The sequence below is a fragment of the Sturnira hondurensis genome, unplaced genomic scaffold (assembly GCF_014824575.4).
Source record: "Sturnira hondurensis isolate 20B ecotype Veracruz unplaced genomic scaffold, ASM1482457v3 Scaffold0004136, whole genome shotgun sequence".
Lineage (NCBI taxonomy): Eukaryota > Metazoa > Chordata > Mammalia > Chiroptera > Phyllostomidae > Sturnira > Sturnira hondurensis.
This window is the reverse complement of record NW_028076767.1, coordinates 6,323,209-6,344,823: the sequence shown is the minus strand read 5'-3', so window position 1 is coordinate 6,344,823 and position 21,615 is coordinate 6,323,209. Positions and strand designations below refer to the sequence as shown.

Here is a 21,615-nt window from a genome sequence, read left to right as displayed (position 1 = left end):
TGTCACCCAACAGCCTGCACTGCTGCGTGGTCGACCCTCCCGGACCACTCTGTTTACGGGCTGCGAACCCTTGAGGGATGCATGCAAGTGCAGCTTCAAACAGTGGGCTTCCGTGTGAAGCTGCAGCAGCAGGCACATCAGATCAGCCTGGGCTGTGGCAGCGAAGTGAGGGCTGTGTATCTGAAGCCACGCCAAAAACAGCCTCTGCAAAACAGTCGGCAGGCGTGAATTTTATGACTTCCCCGTATGCAAACTCCCATTAGTCACGCGTTGATTTCCTCCAGGAGCTTCATTTCCAAATGCAAAGGCAGCCTTTCAGTACAGCCCCACTATAACACTGCCTTTGTTACCCCCTCCTTGTATTTAAAGCTACTTCATAATGAGATCTTACTTGGGTTTAAATGTTTAGACCCTTTATGACTGGGGCAGCTTCCTGAATAGTGACATTGTGCGGTTCCTGTATTTTTATGCGCATATATGAGCACACAGGATTTTACCATCTTTCTCAAAGACATCTTCATAGGGAAATAAATATAGTGAATATGAATAAGAGGTGGAGAAACAACACTACTCCCTTCACATCAGCTAAGTTCAGTGATTAAAGCAGAAACAGAGTTTGGTCCTGAAATTTGCTGAAATTCAGAATTACTATGGAACATCTAGAATAAGCAGAAGCTATTTTTCCCCTTTTCTCTCATTTTTTTAAAACTTGATATTCCTGTCTTAGTTAACTATCTTCCTTTGGGAATTGTATGCAATATTCATAGTTAGATTTGAAGTCAGAATTCAGTTACTGACAGTTTTCTAAGGGTATGTTCAGAGCTGGGATATCTAAAAATGACAAGGATGGATGCTTACCATATCTGACCATGGCTGTATTTTTTTAAGAGGAATAAGCAAGAGCAATAAAAAATCTAAAAAGAAAATGTCTCTGTAAGCCATAGGTTTTACTGGTTTCTTCTTAATGTGGTACAGTATATTATGTTTTGTGAAGCAGAGACTGGAAAAAGAACAGTTAGTTTATGTTTATTCCATAAGTGTGGATCTTTACTGATCATACAACTGTGTATGTGGATTGAAAACTCTTGTCTAATGTAACTACAGTTGACCTGTGAATAACGCAGAGATTTATGGGTGTGCCCCCCACCCCACACACAGTCAAAAATTCAAGTGTACCTTTTGACTCCCCCAAACTTAACTACTAACCACCTCCTATTGACCAGAAACCAATCACGTAAACAGTTAACACATTTATGTATGTTACATGAATTATGTTCTGTAATCTTATAATACAGTAAGCTAAAGAAAAGAAAATGTTATTAAGAAAATCGAATGGAAGAAAAAATATATTTACATTGTTTATGTAGAAAAATCCAAGTATAAGTGACCCTGCACAGTTCAAACCCATGTTAATGTGATTAATAACTAAGTATTGTATCACTTGGAAGGGCATGGCTAGTGTGGTAGTAATGATAGTAATTGGTTGAGTGTTAGAATTTTATTTAAAAGAGCTACATTGGAAGGACATCATGTAATGTTTATACATAACTGCAGTGCAGTGTAAACACTAGGCCACCGTACTTATTGTCAAATGCACACTGTTGATGATTCTCCTGGATTGGATGCAGGCGTTTTTGTTCTTGTTTTTCTTCCCATCTTGGCTTCTTTTAAAAAGAGAGAGAAATGGGACAATACTGGTCAAAGGGGTGCAAACTTCCAGTTATAAGATTTAACAGGTTCTGGGGATCTAATGTACAGTATGGTGATTGTAACAAATACTGTATCATGTACTTGAAAGTCGTTGAGAATAGATCTTAAATGTTCTCACCACACACACAAAAAATGATGATTATGTGTTGGGTGCAGATGTTGGCTAATGCTATGGTGGTAATCGTTTTGCAATATGTAAGTGTATCAAGTCAACACATTAACTTACACAATGATATATAGATAAATTTCTATATCTGTATATCTGTATCTACGTGTGGGGGTGTTTGTATATGTGGAGAGAGAGAGGAAGCTATCTTTTTACCACAATCAATGAATCATAGAGGACAACTTATGCAAGGACCACTGAGGGATGCTCACAAGACCTAAATCCTTCACACAGCCTTGTAGGCCCTGCATGTCCTGGTCCCTGCGCATCTCTGACCTCACCTCACACCCTCTGCCTCCTCTGCTTCCAGCCACTCTCTCTTCATCTGTGCCTTGCTCCTCATTTATGCTGGTCCCTCTGCCCAAAATCCTGTCCCCTTACCTCCCATTCATCTCTTCTCACTGCAGATCTCAGCATACCTGTATGAAGGCATGTGTCCCAGTCATATGATTTTATAGTTTTTGTCACAATGTATAAGTATATATTTCTGTGATCATGTGATCAACATGTACATTCTTCTCTAGTCTAAAGCGCTAGGAAGTTTGGTGCCTTGTCACACAGTAGGCATTCAAAAAATATTCACTGAATGGAATTTTAAATAGAAAAGGTGAGAAAGAACTTAGATTTGAAGAAGTTACTGTTGTTTTTTTTTTAATTTTTTTTGAAAGATTTTATTTATTTGTCTTTAGAGAGGAAGGGAAGGAGAGAAATATCAATGTATGGTTGCCTCTCGTGAGTCCCCTGCTGGGAACTGGCCTGCAACCCAGGCATGTGGCCTGACTGGGAATCGAACCACGATCGTGTGGTTCGCAGGCCCGCGCTCAATCCACTGAGCTACACCAGCCAGGCCTGAAGAAGTTACTGTTTTTTAATATGGAGGTTACAAAAACTAAGAACCATAAAAATGTGAGAATAGGAAATATTGGAGGAATCTTGAGTCACATATGTACAAATATGTATTTTGTGTTAGAGTCCTCAGTAAAACCCACATAGTAGCATTTATAAGTGTTATGATTCAAAACCAGCTTTCTGATCTATATTGTCAGAACCTTACAAGTCATATTCCCATAACTGTTTTCTCGTTATGTAACAGGGTGCAGCCAAGAGGGGAGCCCCAAATAGGGATTTGGAATGAGGTCCAGAACTCAAGGTGTCCAGGAAATATTAGAAAGATATATAGGATGTCCTCACCCCTTCCCCCAACAGGAGTGAGTTGGGGGAAGGGACATGTGGAGCAGGAACATGCAGAGCTGTTTTGTATAGCAACAGCTTTGCAGCTAACCTCTGGCACAGTCATTTAACATACCTATAACCTTTAACTGGTTGCATAGATATGTTAAATAGCTGTGGCCATCCTTTGAACCAGGGGGATGGAAGGGACTTCCACCCAGGATGTAACTGAGGGGCAGCTCCCATTGGTTACAGAGCCTGTGGGAGAGCTTGGAGAAGATTGGCTCCATGACATGGGGCCACACCTGCCCAGACTTATGATGACAGCCCAGTAAAGGTGGAAGAATACGGGAATGCTGGCAGGGGTAACTAATCGTAGGAGGAGTCGGAAATGGGGGTGCAGAGGAAGGTTGGCGTAGGGATTTAAACCCAGACTCAGCAGCCATGTGAAGAGAGAACCACGCAGCTTTGGCAGAGTGGGGACCCCTGCAGCTTTGGCGAAAGTGAGGGCTTCATGGTTTTGGGTGCTCCCTTTGCCATGTGGCTTAGGAAGCAGGAGAGACTTTGCCTGGAAGAAAAGGGGTGAAAGGACTCTTGCTGGTGGGCCATTAGAAGGTGCCACACAGCTTTGGATTAACTGGAGATCATGGCAGTGACACAGCTGATGGTGCAGGGAGCCCGAATCATGAACTTCTACTTCTTTTCCTGAGATGCGGAATCCCAGACTAGGGCGGAGGGAGAAGGAAGGACTGTGTGCATCTGTGGGTATCCTAAAGGACTTTAATATATTAATGAAGACATTAAGTCACTACTCTAAGTCTGTATAGCTTTAAATAAATATCTTTCCTTTTCACCAATCGCTGGCATTGAGAGACATCTTTCCTCTGGCGATGGGCATAGCGAACCTAGTGGGGGGTCCTTTCAGTAGTAGAATATCGTACACTGCCTTGGCCCTGTTATGTAACAGTTATAATCTAAATATTCTTATATATAACACTTTGTATGGAGAAAGCTACCTATTTTCTAACATAATTAAGGAAGAGGCTCTGCTGCTTTGTTAAATGTTCTAGTCAGTCGAGTCACATTACGCACATTATACCCATATAATTCATATGCCAGGACTCTGATTATATAAACTACAGGTACCTGTCAAACTCAGCTGGTCATAAATCACCATTGATGCAAACATGTAAAGATTGTGCGGTGCGTTGTGGTCATCATTATGATGCCACTTATCTGTCCACCATGCCGTTCTCTAGTATTTGTCGGTTGCAGCTGTACTAATCCCCGTGGTAGAAAGCTGGATGAGCCAGGTTTTTACTAAAGTAGCATGAGCATTCTATAGCAATTGCAGTTCTGTGAGATAAAGATCAATTCATTCGATTAAGCCAGATGAATGAATACGTGCTAAATTTGACTAATAAATACATATAGGTCATTAAAAATTGAATGTCAGCCTAGTCTAGTGAAATTCTTAGTTCCCTTGTATGCATTTACTATATTTTAAATGTTTGGTTTTCAGAAGTTTGTTTGGGAATGTTTTCTGTATTATGGCTCAGACTGCCATTTCAAAAATACAATGCCCCCCATTTTTATATCTTAATAAACATATTAATGGAGTTTCATAGCCTGCTTGTGTGAACCTCAAGATGACTGTTTCCACTGTGCAGATAAGAGAAGCTGAAGCATGAGGCTATTTCTGCATGTTTTCCAAAGACAACCCCCTGAGACAGAAAACATCTGTGTCCTCACTGAAAACGTATCTTGTGTACATCTGGAGTCTTAGGGGAGGGGAAATGGCTAAGCCAGAGTTGGCTTTTCACACTTGCTGTTACAGCCCTAACAAGGGATCTTTGTAAGAAATGTTTACACAGTAAGGTGGGTATCAAGGTGATTACCAGGATGAAGGAGGATGAATTTTTACCGGTCGGAAATGCCTTGAGCGCGCTCAATAGCAAGAAGGGAGATTAGTTGTCTTCTCAAAGTCTTTCTAACAGTTATAATTCTATCCAGTGAGAAATTCGTGGGTGGAAAATATTTAAAGTGTTTCCTTTTCACGTTCTTTCCTTTTACAGATCTATGCAGTTCGGTCAGTCGTTCCCAACAAAAGCAATAATGAAATAGTCCTAGTGCTGCAGCAGTTTGATTTTAACGTAGACAAAGCCGTGCAGGCCTTTGTGGACGGTGAGTATACATGTCCACCGGAGCTGAACTGAATGTTCCATGCGTTTCTGTACGTTTTTTAAAGGTATTGAATACCAATTCATTACTAATACTTTCTCATTAAAACATGCATCTTTTTAAAAACATATATGCATACTCATTAAGAACTCAATTTAAAGTTTTTTATCATTAAAAAAACCACGTAGATATTTTCTAAGTGTTTTCTAAATGATTCCAATTATAATGCTACTAATTCCATTGTGTACCGATCATTCTGATTGGTCGTTAAACATGAGCTTTATTTGAGGGTGCCCTTGTGAATGGAGGGTAATGTACCTCATTCCCAATTGAGAGCACGGGTTTATTCTTTAAATCCTTACTTTATGATTTTGGGTTTGCCTAATTAATTATAATATCAGTTTGTCTTGTCTACTTCTAGAGCCTTTTTGCTTAAAAAAACTTTTCTTTCAGGCAGCCCATTGCCAATGATAGAGAATCTCAACTCTCAGAATGTTTTTATCCCATAAATGTTTCCCTCACTGCTTTAGATTTCCTGTAAACTATGAGGTAATGCTCTTTTCCTAATAAAACTAAGTTTTATTTATGACCAAAGATCTCACACCTGTCCTTGGTTATCATGTCTTTTGTCCCGGTATTAGTTTCTATTTTGTAAACGTGGACGGGCTGAACATAATCTGACAAATAAGGTCAGGGAAGACTTATCAGCACATTTCTCAGTCGTGTCCCATTCACACTTGTTAAGGACACTTTGACTGACTTATTTTCCTAGGAGGAGAATAATCTTCCCAAGTCTCTGCTAGTGTAATTGCATTTTCAGCAAGGTCTTGAGACCAGGCAGCATGCTTGCATTCTGAGGTCTACAGTCAAGGTTTAGGGTCCTAATTGAATTGAAAAATGATTATCATTTAAAACAGACCTGCGAGCAGACCCACAGTGCGTAGCCTTTCTGCTTTGCCCTGATTCATGGAGAAGCGGAGACAGAATCTTCAGTCATTAAAGAACAAATAGTAGAGATTGCAATATTAATCTGACTTTGCAGCATTCAGTGCAATTTGTCTCAAGAAAGGAATTTGGAGCTATGCACATCCTGGCTAGATAAACTCTTTTCGGGTTTCACTTGCCAATATCACTCGCCTGGAAAAAGAGCTGTAGGAAAGGGAAAATGTTAGGATTCCCGTCCCTCCCAACCCTCACTTTGGATTCAGGCCCCTTCAGTGAAAGTTTTCATTACAAAGTGATTCTGAGGAAGTGCACAGATGCTCAGTAGCTGATACCCTGTCATCAGATCCATTTGTATTTAAATAGAGCACCTTGCTTGTCCTTCTCAAAATGTTCACCTCCTCAGTTTTGAGGTCTAATTAAAAACGCAGAACTCATTGATCTCTGAGAAACCTCTTGTCATTTTAGTTGGGGACCAATCAGATAATTTGTTTAAAAACCACTGAGAATCAAAACTATTTGTTAGGAATCACTTATGTGGCGTGTTGAAAGCATTATTTCTGAGCAGCCTAAAAAGCTCCAAGCAGTTTCAGTATAATTAAAATTTAACAATAACAGTTTCAAAATTCTCTGTAAACATGGTTATTTCTTCTTCAGAATGACCCTCTAAAAGCTCAATTTTAAAAATTACAATAGAAATTATGTCAAAATATGAAAACCAGAAGAATAATTGAATATTGCAATTGAAAGCAGGAAGCAACTCAGTCTCCTTCCTCTGATTAAAAAGGACATTATTTTAACACTTTCATGCATCTAAATTTTATTTAGGAAACTGAAGTTTAGCTATAAGGACTATCCTAGTGATTATTAGCTGCCAGCATGACTTACCACGAAACCTAATGAAAGTGACTTCCTAAAGTTCTTCTAAAGGAAAACACTGTGAAGTATTAAGTCTCTGGGAAAATTACAGAAAGACCAGCCCAGTTAATAAAAAGTCTGAATTAGAGCTTACTTTTAAGTACAGTCTTATTATTTCAAGTACATATAACTCAAAAAGCCTAAGAGGAGCACTGAATTGGAAACTTTGAATAGATAGGAATCATTAGCCTGTCTAAATTGTGGTCAAAGCAGTATGGCCTCTGCTTATCCAACAGTAGACAGTGGACTCAATATGGAGACCCTACTAATTTGAAATCTGCTATAAAGACCAGGCTGAAGTTTATCTTTGTCAGGCCAACACACTGTTGTATACTAACAGTAGAGCACTGTTAGTACAGTAAGATTGTGTAAGGATGCTTCTGTTGTTAAAAGAATATATTTAAAAGCTATTCCTTTAGAAGTACCTGTTCATATGAAAAAAAACCCTGATGTATTCATTACCAATATGTTATTGTTGAACTTGCCCCCAGCACAGCTGGACTGAGTGAAAGAACTTTGTTAGAGGAGGCGGAGACATCCCTGTAACTCACCAGTGGTAACACACTTCTTTGAAAACACTGTGCAAGCTGATATCAGGTTAGGCTTTTCCTCTGAGTCAGTGTAGTTCCACGTTTGGGTGTGAATGGCATCGACAGATCCCGGGACTCATTTGTCGTTTGATGAACTCCTTCTGTTTCAAAGTAGACACCTCGAAAAGACCGCATCCCTTCCCTATCCACAGTGATGAGGGCAGAACTAAGATCAGATAATCTCTTCTCCTAATGAGTGGAGACAGAAAGAAGAGAAGCAGTGGCCAATAAAAAGCTATGCTTCACATGCAAAACATACTCAAAATCCCATGTTTGGTGGAGAAGATTATAGGAATTTTGACTCATATATCAAACAGAACAATTTTAATTCTATTTATGGCGATGAAGCTATCAGAAAATTCTCAAGATATATTTCATTTTCTCTAAGACAACATAATAATAAAAAAGTAAGCTTCATGTAGTGGGGCTTAATATTTTGATAAAACCAAGATCATGCAGTGAATTAAATGAAAATCTGGAAATAAAACACGAGACTGGCATTTTTATTAAGGTAGGATGTATCAAAACAAATGAAAACGCCAAGAAAAAAATTGCAGCCCAGATGGAAAGGCTGAGATGACTTCTGGGTGGGGTTGTGTCATGTGAACCCACGTTAAAGGCCCTTTGTCTCTGTCTAGGCAGCGCGGTTCAAGTTCTGAAGGAATGGAACATGATGGGGAAGAAGAAGGTAAGGCTCACATGGACTGTAAATGAGGAGCATCTTCAATCAGAACTTTCATGGTGGTTATCATTCTAACAAAGCTGCCAGTGTTATGCTTCTCCCAAATATGTTAGTATATACACCCAGAAAGCTTCCAAATTCATGGCTCTCCAATCACCAGCCACCCTCCCTGCTAATGCCATTGTTTTTCTCTTCAGTGTTTTTAACCACCAGGTGTGCTTCAGAAGTCCCCCAGTTCTTCTTTTTAAGTATTAAGGGAGGCCTCTCGGGAGAATTCAAAGGATTCAAGACATTAACTTGCCCAAACATATCCTGTAGCAGAAAGGGAAAAATTAGGGAGTGTTTTAAAGATACTTGAAAAAGTTCTAAATATATTTTCACATGTTTTTCCAACTGAAAGAATCTATCCAAAGCTCTGCTGAGATACTTTTCTTGCTGAGTTCTAAGCTAGATTTTGTAATAAAAGAAGAGAAAGAGAAAATACTTTCAAATCATAGTAAGGGATCTGTTTTCCCTTCTTGAGAACGCTGGCAGACTCCTTGAAAACAGAGGGAAGATGTTCATCTGTCCCTTTCAAAGTATTTTGCTTTCTTGTCTAGTCACCAAGAGTGACTTCAGGACACAGGTGAGGTGTACGTGTGTGCACGCTGGCCCTCTGTGTCCCGCACGCGCCTTCCTGATCTTGTGAACGCGCTCAGTGGCCCCCATAAGGTGCAACTCCCTCCTTGTTCTCGGCCTGGAACCTGCTTCATGCCTCTCACAAAACGTCTGCTCTTTTCAAAGTCACTGCCCTGCCCCTCGCCACTGTTTGCCAGCAGGGCTTGCGCTCTGGGTATCCCAGAATATGAGACACCAGCCCGTCCTTCTCCGTGAGGGAAGATTACAGGCCTGCCAAACAGGTTTTAAACAAAACGGACAGGCATTATTGTTATTGTACTTTCAGAAAATCCCTAGATCACTGGAATTATTCTTTCCGCCCTTTTCTCTTTCTGGTTTCCTGTAGAATAGGAAGAATTATGGGATTTTTTTTTCCTAGTCTTTGTGTGCCACCATCTTTGACAATCTCTGCTTATCTTTAATCATAGCTTCCCAGGCTTTTGTGTGAGATGAAGATACTCACAGACGATTGAAAGGCAGTATTTACACTCACGTGGAAAAATTTCTCTGGTGTGAAAAAGGGAGCAGACCGCAGCTGCAGACCCAACTCTTTACTGGGTCTCCCTCTTAGGGGCTCAGTGGGAAAGTGGTCTCCCCAGCCCAGCAGACGTGAGGCTTGTGTGAGAACAGAGGCCGATGGCCTTTCCCGCCGCCCAGGGAGTGTCCTTCTCTCACTTCTCTGGAGAAGCACTTACCCAGGGGCATGGTCCGGGTTTCAAAGGGAAAGGAAGGGAGGAGGGAGGCGAATTCAGAAGAGAAAGCTTTTCCTTTTATTTCTTTTCCAAATGCCTGGAAGAACAAAGCCAGGCTGATGTTCAGCTGAGACCCACTGATGCAGCCACGGGCCAGGGTGTGTCCTGATGGCTGAGCGTCCGTTCTGATTGGCTGAGGCCTGTACCTTACTGGACGTTAAGAACACTGAATATCTCCTGGGTACAAAATCAAAGTCAATAAAGCATGCATCATAATTTGGAACAACGCCTTAATTTCCTCTGAATTGTTATGCATATTGACCATTATGACATTTCAGGAGAAAAACAGTAAAATTCTGTCATATTGTAATAACTCAGGTCTCAAAAATTTTAGTTGTCTGAAATGCAGGGCAGTGAAGTCTTGTAATGCTGTTCAGCTGGCAGCCAAGAGGTCCTGGGATCCTGCTGCACAGTCCAAACCTAGTGGACCCGGGTCAGTTTGGCACAGTTTTGTAGCAGTTATCTGCTCCAGCATGAATATTCATGGCGGGGATTCTGGGTCCTGTGCCTGGGCTCTCCTGGTTGTTTGGTGCCTGTTTTATGGACCTAATGTGGACTGTGGAGAATCTGCCTTTTACATCCTCATTTCACAAGGACTTTCCTGCCTTTCTCCTGCCAATCCTTCCCTCCATCTCCCCTTCTCCACGGAGGACCATAACCTTGGGGTTCTCCTTGCCTCCCCCACCCTCGTCTCCTCTTTACCAAACCAGAGCAGTTCTCCAGGGCCGCAGCAGCTGAATTCTCTTCTTGCAGGGCGTGATCGCAGGATTTCACTGTGCTGCCACTCAGGGGGTGCCTCGGTGTGCTCGAATAATGTGCCAGGATTGAAGCCATTCCCTGCTATTTTCTCCTTTTAGAGGAACCTTTTTGTTTACTATGTTTTTGAAGGAAAAGTTTATATAACTTATTGTAGGAAAGGGAATGTTTACTTATATTAAATTTGCTGCTTAATAAGGACGTGAGTTCTGTATTATCAGTTATGCCCATTTGACCTAGTGTGTTGTTGGTGCCATAACGTCCTTGTGAATCTTTGTTTGGGGGAGGGTGCTAACGGGGGAGAAGGGGAAGGGGCAAGCAAAGAAACGCGATTGGAGGACTCCTGGGCATGGACAGTGGTGTGGGGAGATTGACTGGGAGTGGTGGGGATGCGGTAGGGGAGAGCAATGGGGGAAAAGGTGGGACGACTGTAACTGGACAATTTAAAAAGAGAAAGATATTTGATAGTATCTCAAATAAAATATGATAAAACAAAAGAAAAAGATGTAGGCGATTCATTCATTCTATTAGAGGAACCAGGAAACTATATTTAGTAAATAGTAAATAACACAAGAATAAAGTCTGTTTTGCATACTCACAACTGTAAACTTACTTTTGCCACACCCTATTTTTTAATTGACATTTTGGTCTCAGGTTCATCTTACATTTCAAGGGTCTGAACTAAGTAATATTATCTTCTCATTTGTCTCTCATTCTAGAACAATAAAAGAAAAAGAAGCAAGTCCAAGCAGCATCAAGGCAACAAAGATGCTAAAGACAAGGCGGAGAGGCCCGAAACAGGGTCCCTGCAGCCACCACCGCCACAGATACAGAATGGCCATGTAAATGGCTGCGAGAAGGACAGCTCGTCCACCGATTCTGCCAGTGAAAAACCAGGCCTTATCCCTCGTGAGAAAGCTATCTCAACACTTGAGGAACCTTCAAAGGCTCTCCGTGGGGTCACAGGTCAGTAACTGTTCACTGTAGCTGCTTAGGAAGACACAGAAGAAAAGGATGCAAAGAGAACCTCTTGGCTCAGTCACTGCTGTGGTTGATAGCGTTGGAAGGGTAGGGCTGTTCTTCAGTGCACACGGATTCAAACGGTCTTCCTGCAGGATGATGGGGAAGGGAGGGATGTAACAGGCCGGAGAATAAATGCTCAGTCTAGCCCTGCACTAGGTCAAAGGATTTTTTTTTTCCTTAAAAATACAATGCTAGTCTGATTAGGATCACTAGGACAATAGGAATTCCAACTTTAAAGAGAGTTTCTTTTTAGACTCCTTTGCTGGGACAAGGGAGGGGTAATTGGTGATACAAGGAAATGTTATTAAAAGGTAGTATTTTATATTATGTGACAGAACATAACCCACCAGGGTGTTGGAATCTGGAATGTTAATTATTTGGGCTACAGCCATATATTGATGAATCTACAAAGGCTGATTTTTAAAAATAATTCTTTTCTCTTTTTTTAAGATTTTATTTATTTATTTTTTAGAGAGAGGGGAAGTGAAGGAGAAGAGAGAAACATCAACATGTGGTTGCCTCTTGTGTGCACCCTACTGGGGAGCTGGCCTGCAGCCCAGGCATGTGCCCTGACTGGGAATTAAACCCGTGGACCTTTAGTTGCACTCAGTCCACTGAGCCACACCAGCCAGGGCTCCAAAGGCTAATTCCTAATCAACTCTATGACTTTGGGTGCATCACTGCATCTCTGCTGTCCCCTTTGCTTTCTGTAAAATAAGGAAACTGTACTAGAATGTACTAGATCAGTGGTCCTCAACACTATCTGACCCAAAGCTCCATTTTTACCATAAATCCTAAAATAAAATTCATAGATAATATAATCTACCTAGCAACTGAATTCCAATAAAGTAAGAAATGTAAGAAATCTGATACACCTAATACATAGAAGGCTTAATAAAATGTCCAGACATGCAACCCACTTATTATGAATCAATTTGCACTTAAAAGAAGCAAGTCCTACTGGATATTGTGGGTGCTGTTTCTTTGTATTTGACATGTGGATTAGGGTTAAATGAGTGTATCCGTATGTAGACATGGGAGCGAGTGCAACTGCTATGAAAGCAGAGTGACCCAGGGGTAATTGTCGTTAAATACTGAGACAGGGTGTGGTTGGCCGTGTGATTTTCTAAATGGTGAAATACTCTTGGTAAAGTTCTGAACACCGTAAAGTACAATCTTTTCTTAATAAGCACAGCAACTGAATCCTGCAAATCCAAGTAAATCCTAGAAAACCATAGGAAAACCCAAAAAATACCTTGGATTTGTAAGTAGTGTCCAGAAGGACATGAGAAAGTTCAGGACACTGGGCAGTTCTTTGTTGTGTGGGTTCCTGTGGTTGTAAGTCATCTAGGAGCCTCCCCTCCCACCCACAGCACTCTGATAAATTTTTCAAATGCCCCATCGGTTTTTCAAAATGCTTCCAAAGAGATGGTAGAGCCCTCCATGAGAACCACTGAATAAAATCCTGAGTTTATTGAATCGGTGACTTTTTAATTTCCTCTTATATGCAAAGAAGTGTGCTAGGAGCCACAGTAGATTTAGAGAAGTATTTGCTGTGGTCGAGACCCTGAGGGAATCACATTCCGACCTCCTCAAAGAGGAGGTTGTGCGTACTCTGTGAGTTTATGGTATAGGGACAAGAAGTGCCGCGTCCGACTAGGGGATGCAGGGCGGCATCAGGGAGCAGTCAGTACTGAAGGACCGAAAGACTTGAGGTGGTAGAGAGGACGTGGAGGGTTAGAAAACAGTGGGGAGAATTTGACTCAACACCCACCTGCTGTATATGAGGCAGCGCTATCCTCTGATAAATTGAAGATGAACAAGCCAGGGGCCCTGCCTAGGCAGAGTTCAGTCGAGCAGGAGAGACAGGTGCAAAATATAAAATCCCACGGTGACGTGCACCACACCTGGGATGCAGCGAGGCAGCCCTGGATAGCTGACACACTATAAAACACACTAGTAGGTTTGCAGATGGGTCACAAAGCACTAATTTTCTTCCATAAACACATTACCTAACAACTCTGTTAATAGTACTGTAATTCAGGTAATCCTTACTACACAATGACTTCTTAAAACCAAATAAGCAAACAACAAAACTAACCTGTTCCCATTTAGAATCTGGATTTTCCAGGAATTTCTTAAATTCAGTTTTCACAATGCCTACTGTTTTGAGAATGTTTTGATTTATAGTTGGGACAGGAAGAAGAAATTAAATAATCAAGTGGCAGATTCCCAACTTTGCTTGTTATTGCTTTCACATGAATTACTTTCGAAATCTAATTACTCAAGTTGCTGTTTTGATATCAATCATAGACTAAAAGCCTAGCACATATATTTGTTCATTTGCTGATAATTTATACCTTCTCCCTAAAACAATTTCAGTAACTCTATCAAGTCTGTGACTATAAAGCAAATGCAATATCGAAGAGCTTGACTTCACAGGGGTAGCCGCCCTGAAAGCTAAGTACCAACCAGAGGAGCTGTCTGTCAGGGGGGGTCTTACCAACCCTGCCCTGAAACTTCCTGGGAAGGATTCTTTCGTGCACAAAGAGCCACCCCCAAATCCCTCCAGTGTTGTGAGTTTGGCGTGAAAGTATTGGGGTGTGTCAGCATTATTTTTTAATGTTATTGGTTCATTACAGATCTGGGCCTTATGTAAAATTTTCTGTTAAAGAATAAGTGATGGTAATGGAAGGTTATTAGATGTCTTTGCAAAAGGAAGGGGCTCCTGGTTGACCAGGAACTTCATTAGCAACCCATTTATTAAGATCATGCATTTTTAAATCAGTTTGCAATCAGATAGGTTTTTCCTCCCCAAAATAATGGAAGTTATCAGGACGTTGATGCCAAAGCTGTCAGATGACTTTAAAATGCTCACTCAACCTGTTGGCGATCCAGTTATCTCTAACTGGTATTTCACATGTGGGTGTTAGGTCTTGGACATCCTGCCCCCCATTTTCTATAGGCCGCTGGAACCAGAAAGGATGGGAGTGAGCCTTTAATCCCATCCCCTCATTTTATAGCTCAGGAAACCGAGGTGCCCCTGCTCACCAAGGTAAGGAGCTGAGAAGACAACACACGCCCCTGGGATAACACTCTTTAGTTTGCAAAAGTCTGACCCGAATCCGTGTATTTTTACACATGCATTAGACAGGTATTGCTAAAGCTATGGGCTTCCTAACTCATAAATAATGTGTAACTGAAAAATCATATTGTGTGTTCACCACCCCAAGTCAAGCTTCCTTTCATCTCCGTTTATACCCCTTTCACCCTCTCCTGCTTCCCCTCACCTCCCTTCCCTCTCGTAATCACCATGCTCTCTTCTGTGTCTGAGGTTATTTTTTTTGTTTAATCCCTTTACTTTTTTCACCCAACACACCCCAATCTCCCATCCCCCTGACAGCTGTCAGTCTGTTCTCTGTATCTGTGATTCTGTTTTTATTTTGTTAGTTTATTTTGCTCATTAGATCCCACATATAAGTGAGATCATATGGTACTTGTCTTTCTCTGACTAGCTTATTTCCCTTAGCATAATAGTCTCCAGATCCATCTATGCTTCGCACAGTAGATGGTGATGGAAGGGGACTTGCCTTGGGGTGGCAAACACACAATACAATATACAGCAGATGTGTTATGGAAATGTACACCTGAAATCTATGTAAGTTGATTAGCCAGTGCCACCCCAATAAATTCAATTAAAGAATCAATAAATAATTAAAAAAGAAAAACTAGGGAAAATAATCATAATAAGGCTTTATATTGACATTCTATACTTGAATGGATTCAAAGTATAAGTCTAAAAGAAACCTCTAGTCTCGTCTGCTAGTGGTAAGCGTTTATCAGCTTTCCATGAATGAAACTGGCTCAGGAAAGCCTGCCCTGTGTGCTCCGCTGGGCAGCAGGCTGTGAACATGTGCAACGCGTGTTTTATCTTTTTATAACACCTTGACATTCAAGATCTCTCTTTTTAAAAGTTCTATACAGAATTGTTTTCTGGGAAGGGAAAAGTTAGCTTTAAGATATATGCAGGCGGTTCAGGGGGCGTTAGTGTGACTTCCTACGTGAAAAATAACCGCCCAAAGCATCATCATTTCAGGCTGGAAATACAGCCGTCTCGAGTGGGACAGTGATGCACGGCAGCACGTGGCTTAGGAGTTTGGGAGGTGGATTTAAACTTAGTACAGAATTACTTCTTTGAGCCTTGGAGTCGTTTTTTCTGGATTTCAGCATTTTTAATAACAGCTCAAATGAGGTCTTTTACATAATCCAATCGAGACCATCCTACATCCAAGTATAAAGTTGGACAAAGAGTAGCTCAAGATTTATTCTTACCAAAAATAATGCCAAGGATCATTTTTATTTCTAAGGCCCCATCTGAATGTTTAAAGAACGCTATGACCTTAGGGTCCAATTTTCCCAAATGCTCCTCTTGCTCTATTTTTCTTAAGGTTCAGATTGCCAAAATATATCGGTACTTATCACCTTGTAGGCCAAAATAATAATAATTCAGATTCCTGTGGTGTCTGTCTCCCACTGGATACAATTCCCATTGAATAGGAAAGGAGCAGAATTGTGGGTCACCAACCAGCTCCCTGGAAATGAACTTTGGGGCAGGGCTTTCGTTGTCTTCAGCTCCTCTTCCTGGCCCCACCAGCTTTCCATTATGTCTCCTCGGCTTGTAAAGCATCCTAGGAAGCCAGCAGTTCTGTTGCCTGTTACTTGTTTCACACAGAAGCCGCCATGCTGCGTTCGCTGACCTCCTCAAACTGCGCTTCCCTGTCTGACCTATACCGTTGCACGGGAGCAGCCCCGTTATTTTCCCCTGGCAACGGAAATTCTGTATGTCGGCCCGATGCCTGCACAGAGCTGCTTTTTGTTATTCAATAGTGTGGTCTGCTTGTCCCTTATGTGTGCTTCTTGTAAACAAAGGAAAACAAAACAAAACAAAAAAAAACACCAGACTCTTTCACGGTATTTTTATGGTATGTGGTTTCCAACAGAATTCCAAGCAGATTTTTTTATGCTGGGGTCCCTTGCTTCAGGATTCTCTCCCCTGCTTCTCTAAGCCCTGCATTGGACCAGAGGATTAGGGAAAATCAAAAAGAAAAAAGAAACTCACCTAGAACTTGAATCACAAAGCCAAGTGTGTGTTTTCCAGGATTGCAACAGTGCCAGCTCTCAAACAGAAACAGTATGATATTGCAGCTAAGAGCCAGGGCTTAGCGTTGGGCATGTTTGGATTCAAAGCTAGGCCTCCTCGCTTACTAGGTGTGTGACCCTGGATCAGTTAACCACTCTGTATCTTGGTGTCCCAACCTACAGAATACAACTCCGCTTCCCCAGATTGTGGGAGCAGCGAGATACATAAAGAGATTAGCACAGCATCTGGCACACAGTAAACCCCCAAATCATTTCTTTAGCTATGTAGTCAATATTTTAAAGCATCCAACATGTGACAGGGATTTTTCTAGAGGAAGTAAACAAGTCAACAGGTTTTTCCCTCATGAAGGTTACGTTCTTTTGGGGGATGGGGAAAAAGGTGTCTGATAAACTAGAATCAACCAAGTTACCATGGTAATTATAAATTATAACAAATGTGGTGAAGGCAGCAAGTAGGAAAGAGACTAAGGCAGGGTTTGTGGGTTGTGTGCAGCAACTTCAGATAAGGCCACTATGTGACGGGAGTGAATGAGGAGGACACGTTTACGTTGAGGCACAAATACCTTAATTCATGATTTGTCACACCAGTTCTTGGTGGTCTGAACAGTCGATGTTTTATTTAAACCTTAATTAAGGACTGTAGCTGAAGCTCCTGTAGAGATATAACTATAGATTTTCTTTTAGTATTTTTTAAATTAAAGGTAGAATCATTTATTAATATACGCAGCCAACATTAAGTACTGTTATATAAACATGTGTTTTGAAAGTTTATTTTTTAAAGTACGTAACATATTATCATTGTCACTCCTTAGAAATTATTCTAGCATCTGCGTACTGGGTGTTAACCCTTGTGTATAGTTGTTTAGTCTAAGCCGCGGCTTCTGACAGCCCTGTGTCCAGGCTGTTGGGATACTATTGGGGAAGCTGTAAGGTGCATCTCCAGTGACTTAGACCTCAGTTTCCTCTCCCTGTGTATGATGAAGCAGAAAGACAGACACAGGATGTAGTGACGTGAGGGCGCATGAGATACGGAACTCCTTAGGTACTTTCTGCCACTTGGTGGGATAAAGCCCAGAGACCCTTCCCGTCTCTTTCTCATTAAAACCTATTTGGGCTGCACCCCTACAGCAAAAACATGAAATGACTCACCTCTGACTTGCTGGATACCTTCCTAACTTCGTATTGTACTTGTTCTGGCGATTTCAGTTACAGACTGTACTGAATGGAATGCACTCTTTGCAAACAACAGAAGTCCTTCCCAAACTTTTTTTGAACAAATATTTCAATGGTTCTATCGAAATGCGGTGAGAATTAAGCCTGTTTTGCAAGGAACTAAATTAGCAAAACAAATCAAATTAACATGCCTACCTGCTGTGTCATTCACAGCTTTAATTCATTGACTTTATTACCTATTAGCTTTTAATATAAATAAACTTGTAGAGGTATTAATGACATATAAGACCTTGTGAAGACGATAAACAAAACTAAAAGATTTGTTTTCAATTAGAAACTTACCAGCTTTGTGCCCTCTGAGCTAAGTAAGTTAATAGGACTTGAATAAAATGATGAAGTCTTAACCTGTATTTAATAAAGATGTTCGGAAAAGGCAGCACTGGCTGACGTTGTTTCTCGTGAACAAACCTGTCAGTTTTGCTGTCTGTTCCAAACTTACTGCTTCCTCTGAATATCTGTTAATTGCCCTGTCACGTAGTGATGGAAGAGTGAGGAACATGAGTGTGCACTCAAGGTGTTCAATAATTATACTGTGAGAAGAGTTTTCCTGGGCCTTCATCATAGACCATTATTCTCTAACATCTCAGATTCAACTTTACTCACTGTTTTCTGCTTCTTACCCTCCCTCTCACTTATCAACCTTTTTATTATGGCTAACAGCCCCATCACTCCAAAGTAATTGTTCCCACTGAATTTACTATTGACCCCCATGTATTGAATATAGCAGACATTTTTCTTTTTAAAAGAGAGGTGTTTCTTTTTCTTGCGTAGAGGGAGGAGTTTAGAACTGGTTGGGTGGTTACATGGTCATCAAGGACCTACATTCCTTACATTTTTTTTGTTCGACTAAAATGTAGGCATTCATAGGCAGTGTCTCATGATTCAATCTAGCTGCTGAAATGCCTGCAAACACATCAGCTTTTCCAGGCAGGAGGTAGGAAGCAGAGGGGATGAGAAAATGTACATTTCCTAGATGAAACAGCCTTCTGTAAGAAGGCTCCCTCATAGACATTTTTCAACTTTTACTTTACTTTTTTTTTAGCAACACTCAACCCTATTGACTGCTCTACCCTTAACCACTCATTTCCCTTTGGTTTCTATGACATGACACTCTCTTCATTTTCCTCTCCATCTTTATTGCTTTTCTGTTTCCTCTGAGAGTTACTATTTTCTATCTGACTGTTAATTGTTGAAGCTCGTCAAGGCTTCGTTGGTTCCAAGTCCTTATATGAAGCTATACTCTCTTCTTGGGTCATTTCAACCGTGCCCTAACTGTAATATAAGCAGACTCACAAACTCATCTTCCCAGTCCAGGCTACTCTCTGAACTATAGACTCTTGCATGACATTTTCACTTTGACAATTCAGAGCACTTCAACATGACCAAAACAAACTCATGATTTCCCCAGTTAACTTTTCTTTTGGCATTCCTGACCTTACTGTACTATCTATCCAATTGTGCAAGTCGGAAGCATAGGCATCAATTAGGGCATCTTCCTCTCTTTCACTCCACATTTTCAGTTAATCACCAAGTCCTATTGATTTTCCTTTCCAAATATTCCTAGAATCCATCCAATTTTTAAATAATTCTTTATTGTGTTTTTATTAAAATTTAGTCCTCTTATACCTCCTCTTCTCTACAATCACCACACTACTGTCCATGTCCATGAGTCCTTTTTCCTTCCCTCCGCCTACCCTCCCCCCTTTGCTGTCATCCTGCTGTGAGTCTGTATCTATTTTTCTTGTTAATTCAGTTTGTTCATTAGATGCCATATATGAGTGAAATCATATGGTATTTGTATTTCTCTGCCTGACTTATTTCACTTAGCATAATGTTTTCCAGGTCCATCCATACCATTGCAAAGGGTAAAACTTTCTTGTTTTTTACAGCCAAGTAGCTATAAAAATGTTTTTTACATTTCCATTGTGTAAATGTCCCGTAGTTGTTTTATCCAATCATTTACTGATGGTTGCTTGGACTGCTTCCATATCTCGTTGATTGTAAATAATACTGCAGTAAACATAGGGGTGCTTATGTTCTTTCAAATTAGTGTTTTGGGTTCCTTCAGATATATTCCCAGAAGTGGGAAAGTGGGTCAAAAGGCAGATCCATTTTTAGTTTTTTGAGGTATCTCCACATGGCTTCCCACAGTGGCTACACCAGTCTGCATTCCTACCAACAGTGCAGTAGATAGGGCTCTCTCTTCTCTACATCCTTACCAGCACTTGTTGTTTGTTGATTTATTGATGATACCTATTCTGACAGGTGTGAGATGATATCTCATTGTGGTTTTAATTTGCATTTCTCTCATGATTAGTGACATTGAACATCTTTTCATATGTCTATTGGCCATCTGTATGTCCTCTTTAGAGAAATGTCTATTGAGGTCCTTGGTCCATTTTTTAATTGGATTGCCTATTTTTTGTGGTATTGAGTTTTGAAGTTCTTTGTAAATTTTGGATATTAACTCCTTAGCAGATGTATCAGCAAATCTGTTTTCTCATTCAGTGGGTTGCCTTTTTATTCTGTTGATGTTTTCCTTTGCTATGCAAAAACTTTTTCATTTGATGTAGTCCCATTTGTGTATTTTTTCTTTTGTTTCCCTTGGGTGGGGAGATATATCTGATAAAATATTGCTACGAGCAATGTTCAAGATTTTGCTACCTATGTTTTCTTCTATGATTTTTATGGTTTTGGATCTAAGATTTAAGTCTTTAAACTATTTTTAATTTATTCTTGTAAATAAATACTATACTATTCGTGTGGTATACGGAGGCAGTCCTAGTTTCATTTTTCTGCACATATATGTCCAATTTTCCCAACACCATTTATTCAATAAATTATCTTTAGCCCATTGTATGTGCTTCCTTCCTTTGTTGAATGTTCATTGACTATAAAAGTGTGTGGGTTTATTTCTGGGCTCTCTTTCTGCTTCATTGATCTAATTGTCTTTTTTTTTTTTTTGCCAGTTCCATGCTGCTTTGATTATTATGGTCTTATAGTATAGTTTGATAATAGGTAGTGTGATTCCCCCAACTTTGTTCTTCTTTCTCAGGATGGCTGTTGCTATGCAGGACCTCTAGTGGTTCCATACAAATTTTTGAAATAATTGTTCTAGTTCTGTGAAATACATCATTGGAATTTTGATAGGAATTGCATTGAATCTATAGATTGCTTTAGGTAGTATGTACATTTTAATGATGTTAATTCTTCCTATCCATGAACATGGTATATGCTTCAATTTATTTGTATCTTCTTCAGTTTCTTCAGTGTGTTATGATTTTCTGAGTATAGGTCTTTTACATCCTTGGTTAGATTCATCCCTGGGTATTTTATTCTTTTTGAAGCAATTGTAAATGGGATTGTTTTTTTTTTAATTTCCCTTTCTGTTAGTTCCTTATTGGCATATAACAATGCAACTGATTTCTAGATATTAACTTTGTATCCTGCTACTCTGTTGAATTCATTTATCATCTCTAGTAGTTTCTTGGTGGAATCTGTTGGGGTTTTCTATGTATAGAATCATATCATCTGCAAATAAAGACAGTTTTACTTCTTCCTTTTCAATTTGGTTGCCTTTTATTTCTTCCTCTTGTCTGATTACTGTGGCTAGGACTTCCAGTACTATGTTGACTAAGAGAAGTGAAAGAATATATCCCTGTCTTGTTCCTGATC

General features: G+C 40.4%; 1 protein-coding gene across 6 annotated transcripts in view; it reads left to right on the top strand.

Moving 5' to 3' along the window:
- SPATS2L (spermatogenesis associated serine rich 2 like) overlaps window positions 1-21,615 on the top strand; it is a 164,498-nt gene that overhangs the window by 96,530 nt on the left and 46,353 nt on the right. For 5 of the 6 annotated variants that reach the window (XM_037043680.1, XM_037043677.1, XM_037043679.1 and 2 more), the window contains 3 exons: window positions 5,122-5,230; window positions 8,316-8,365; window positions 11,244-11,490. In XM_037043680.1, coding sequence (XP_036899575.1) covers window positions 5,122-5,230; window positions 8,316-8,365; window positions 11,244-11,490 — 406 coding nt within the window. Of the gene's footprint in view, window positions 1-5,121; window positions 5,231-8,315; window positions 8,366-11,243; window positions 11,491-21,615 lie in introns of those variants that run through there. The other variant, XM_037043676.1, reaches the window with a different exon arrangement.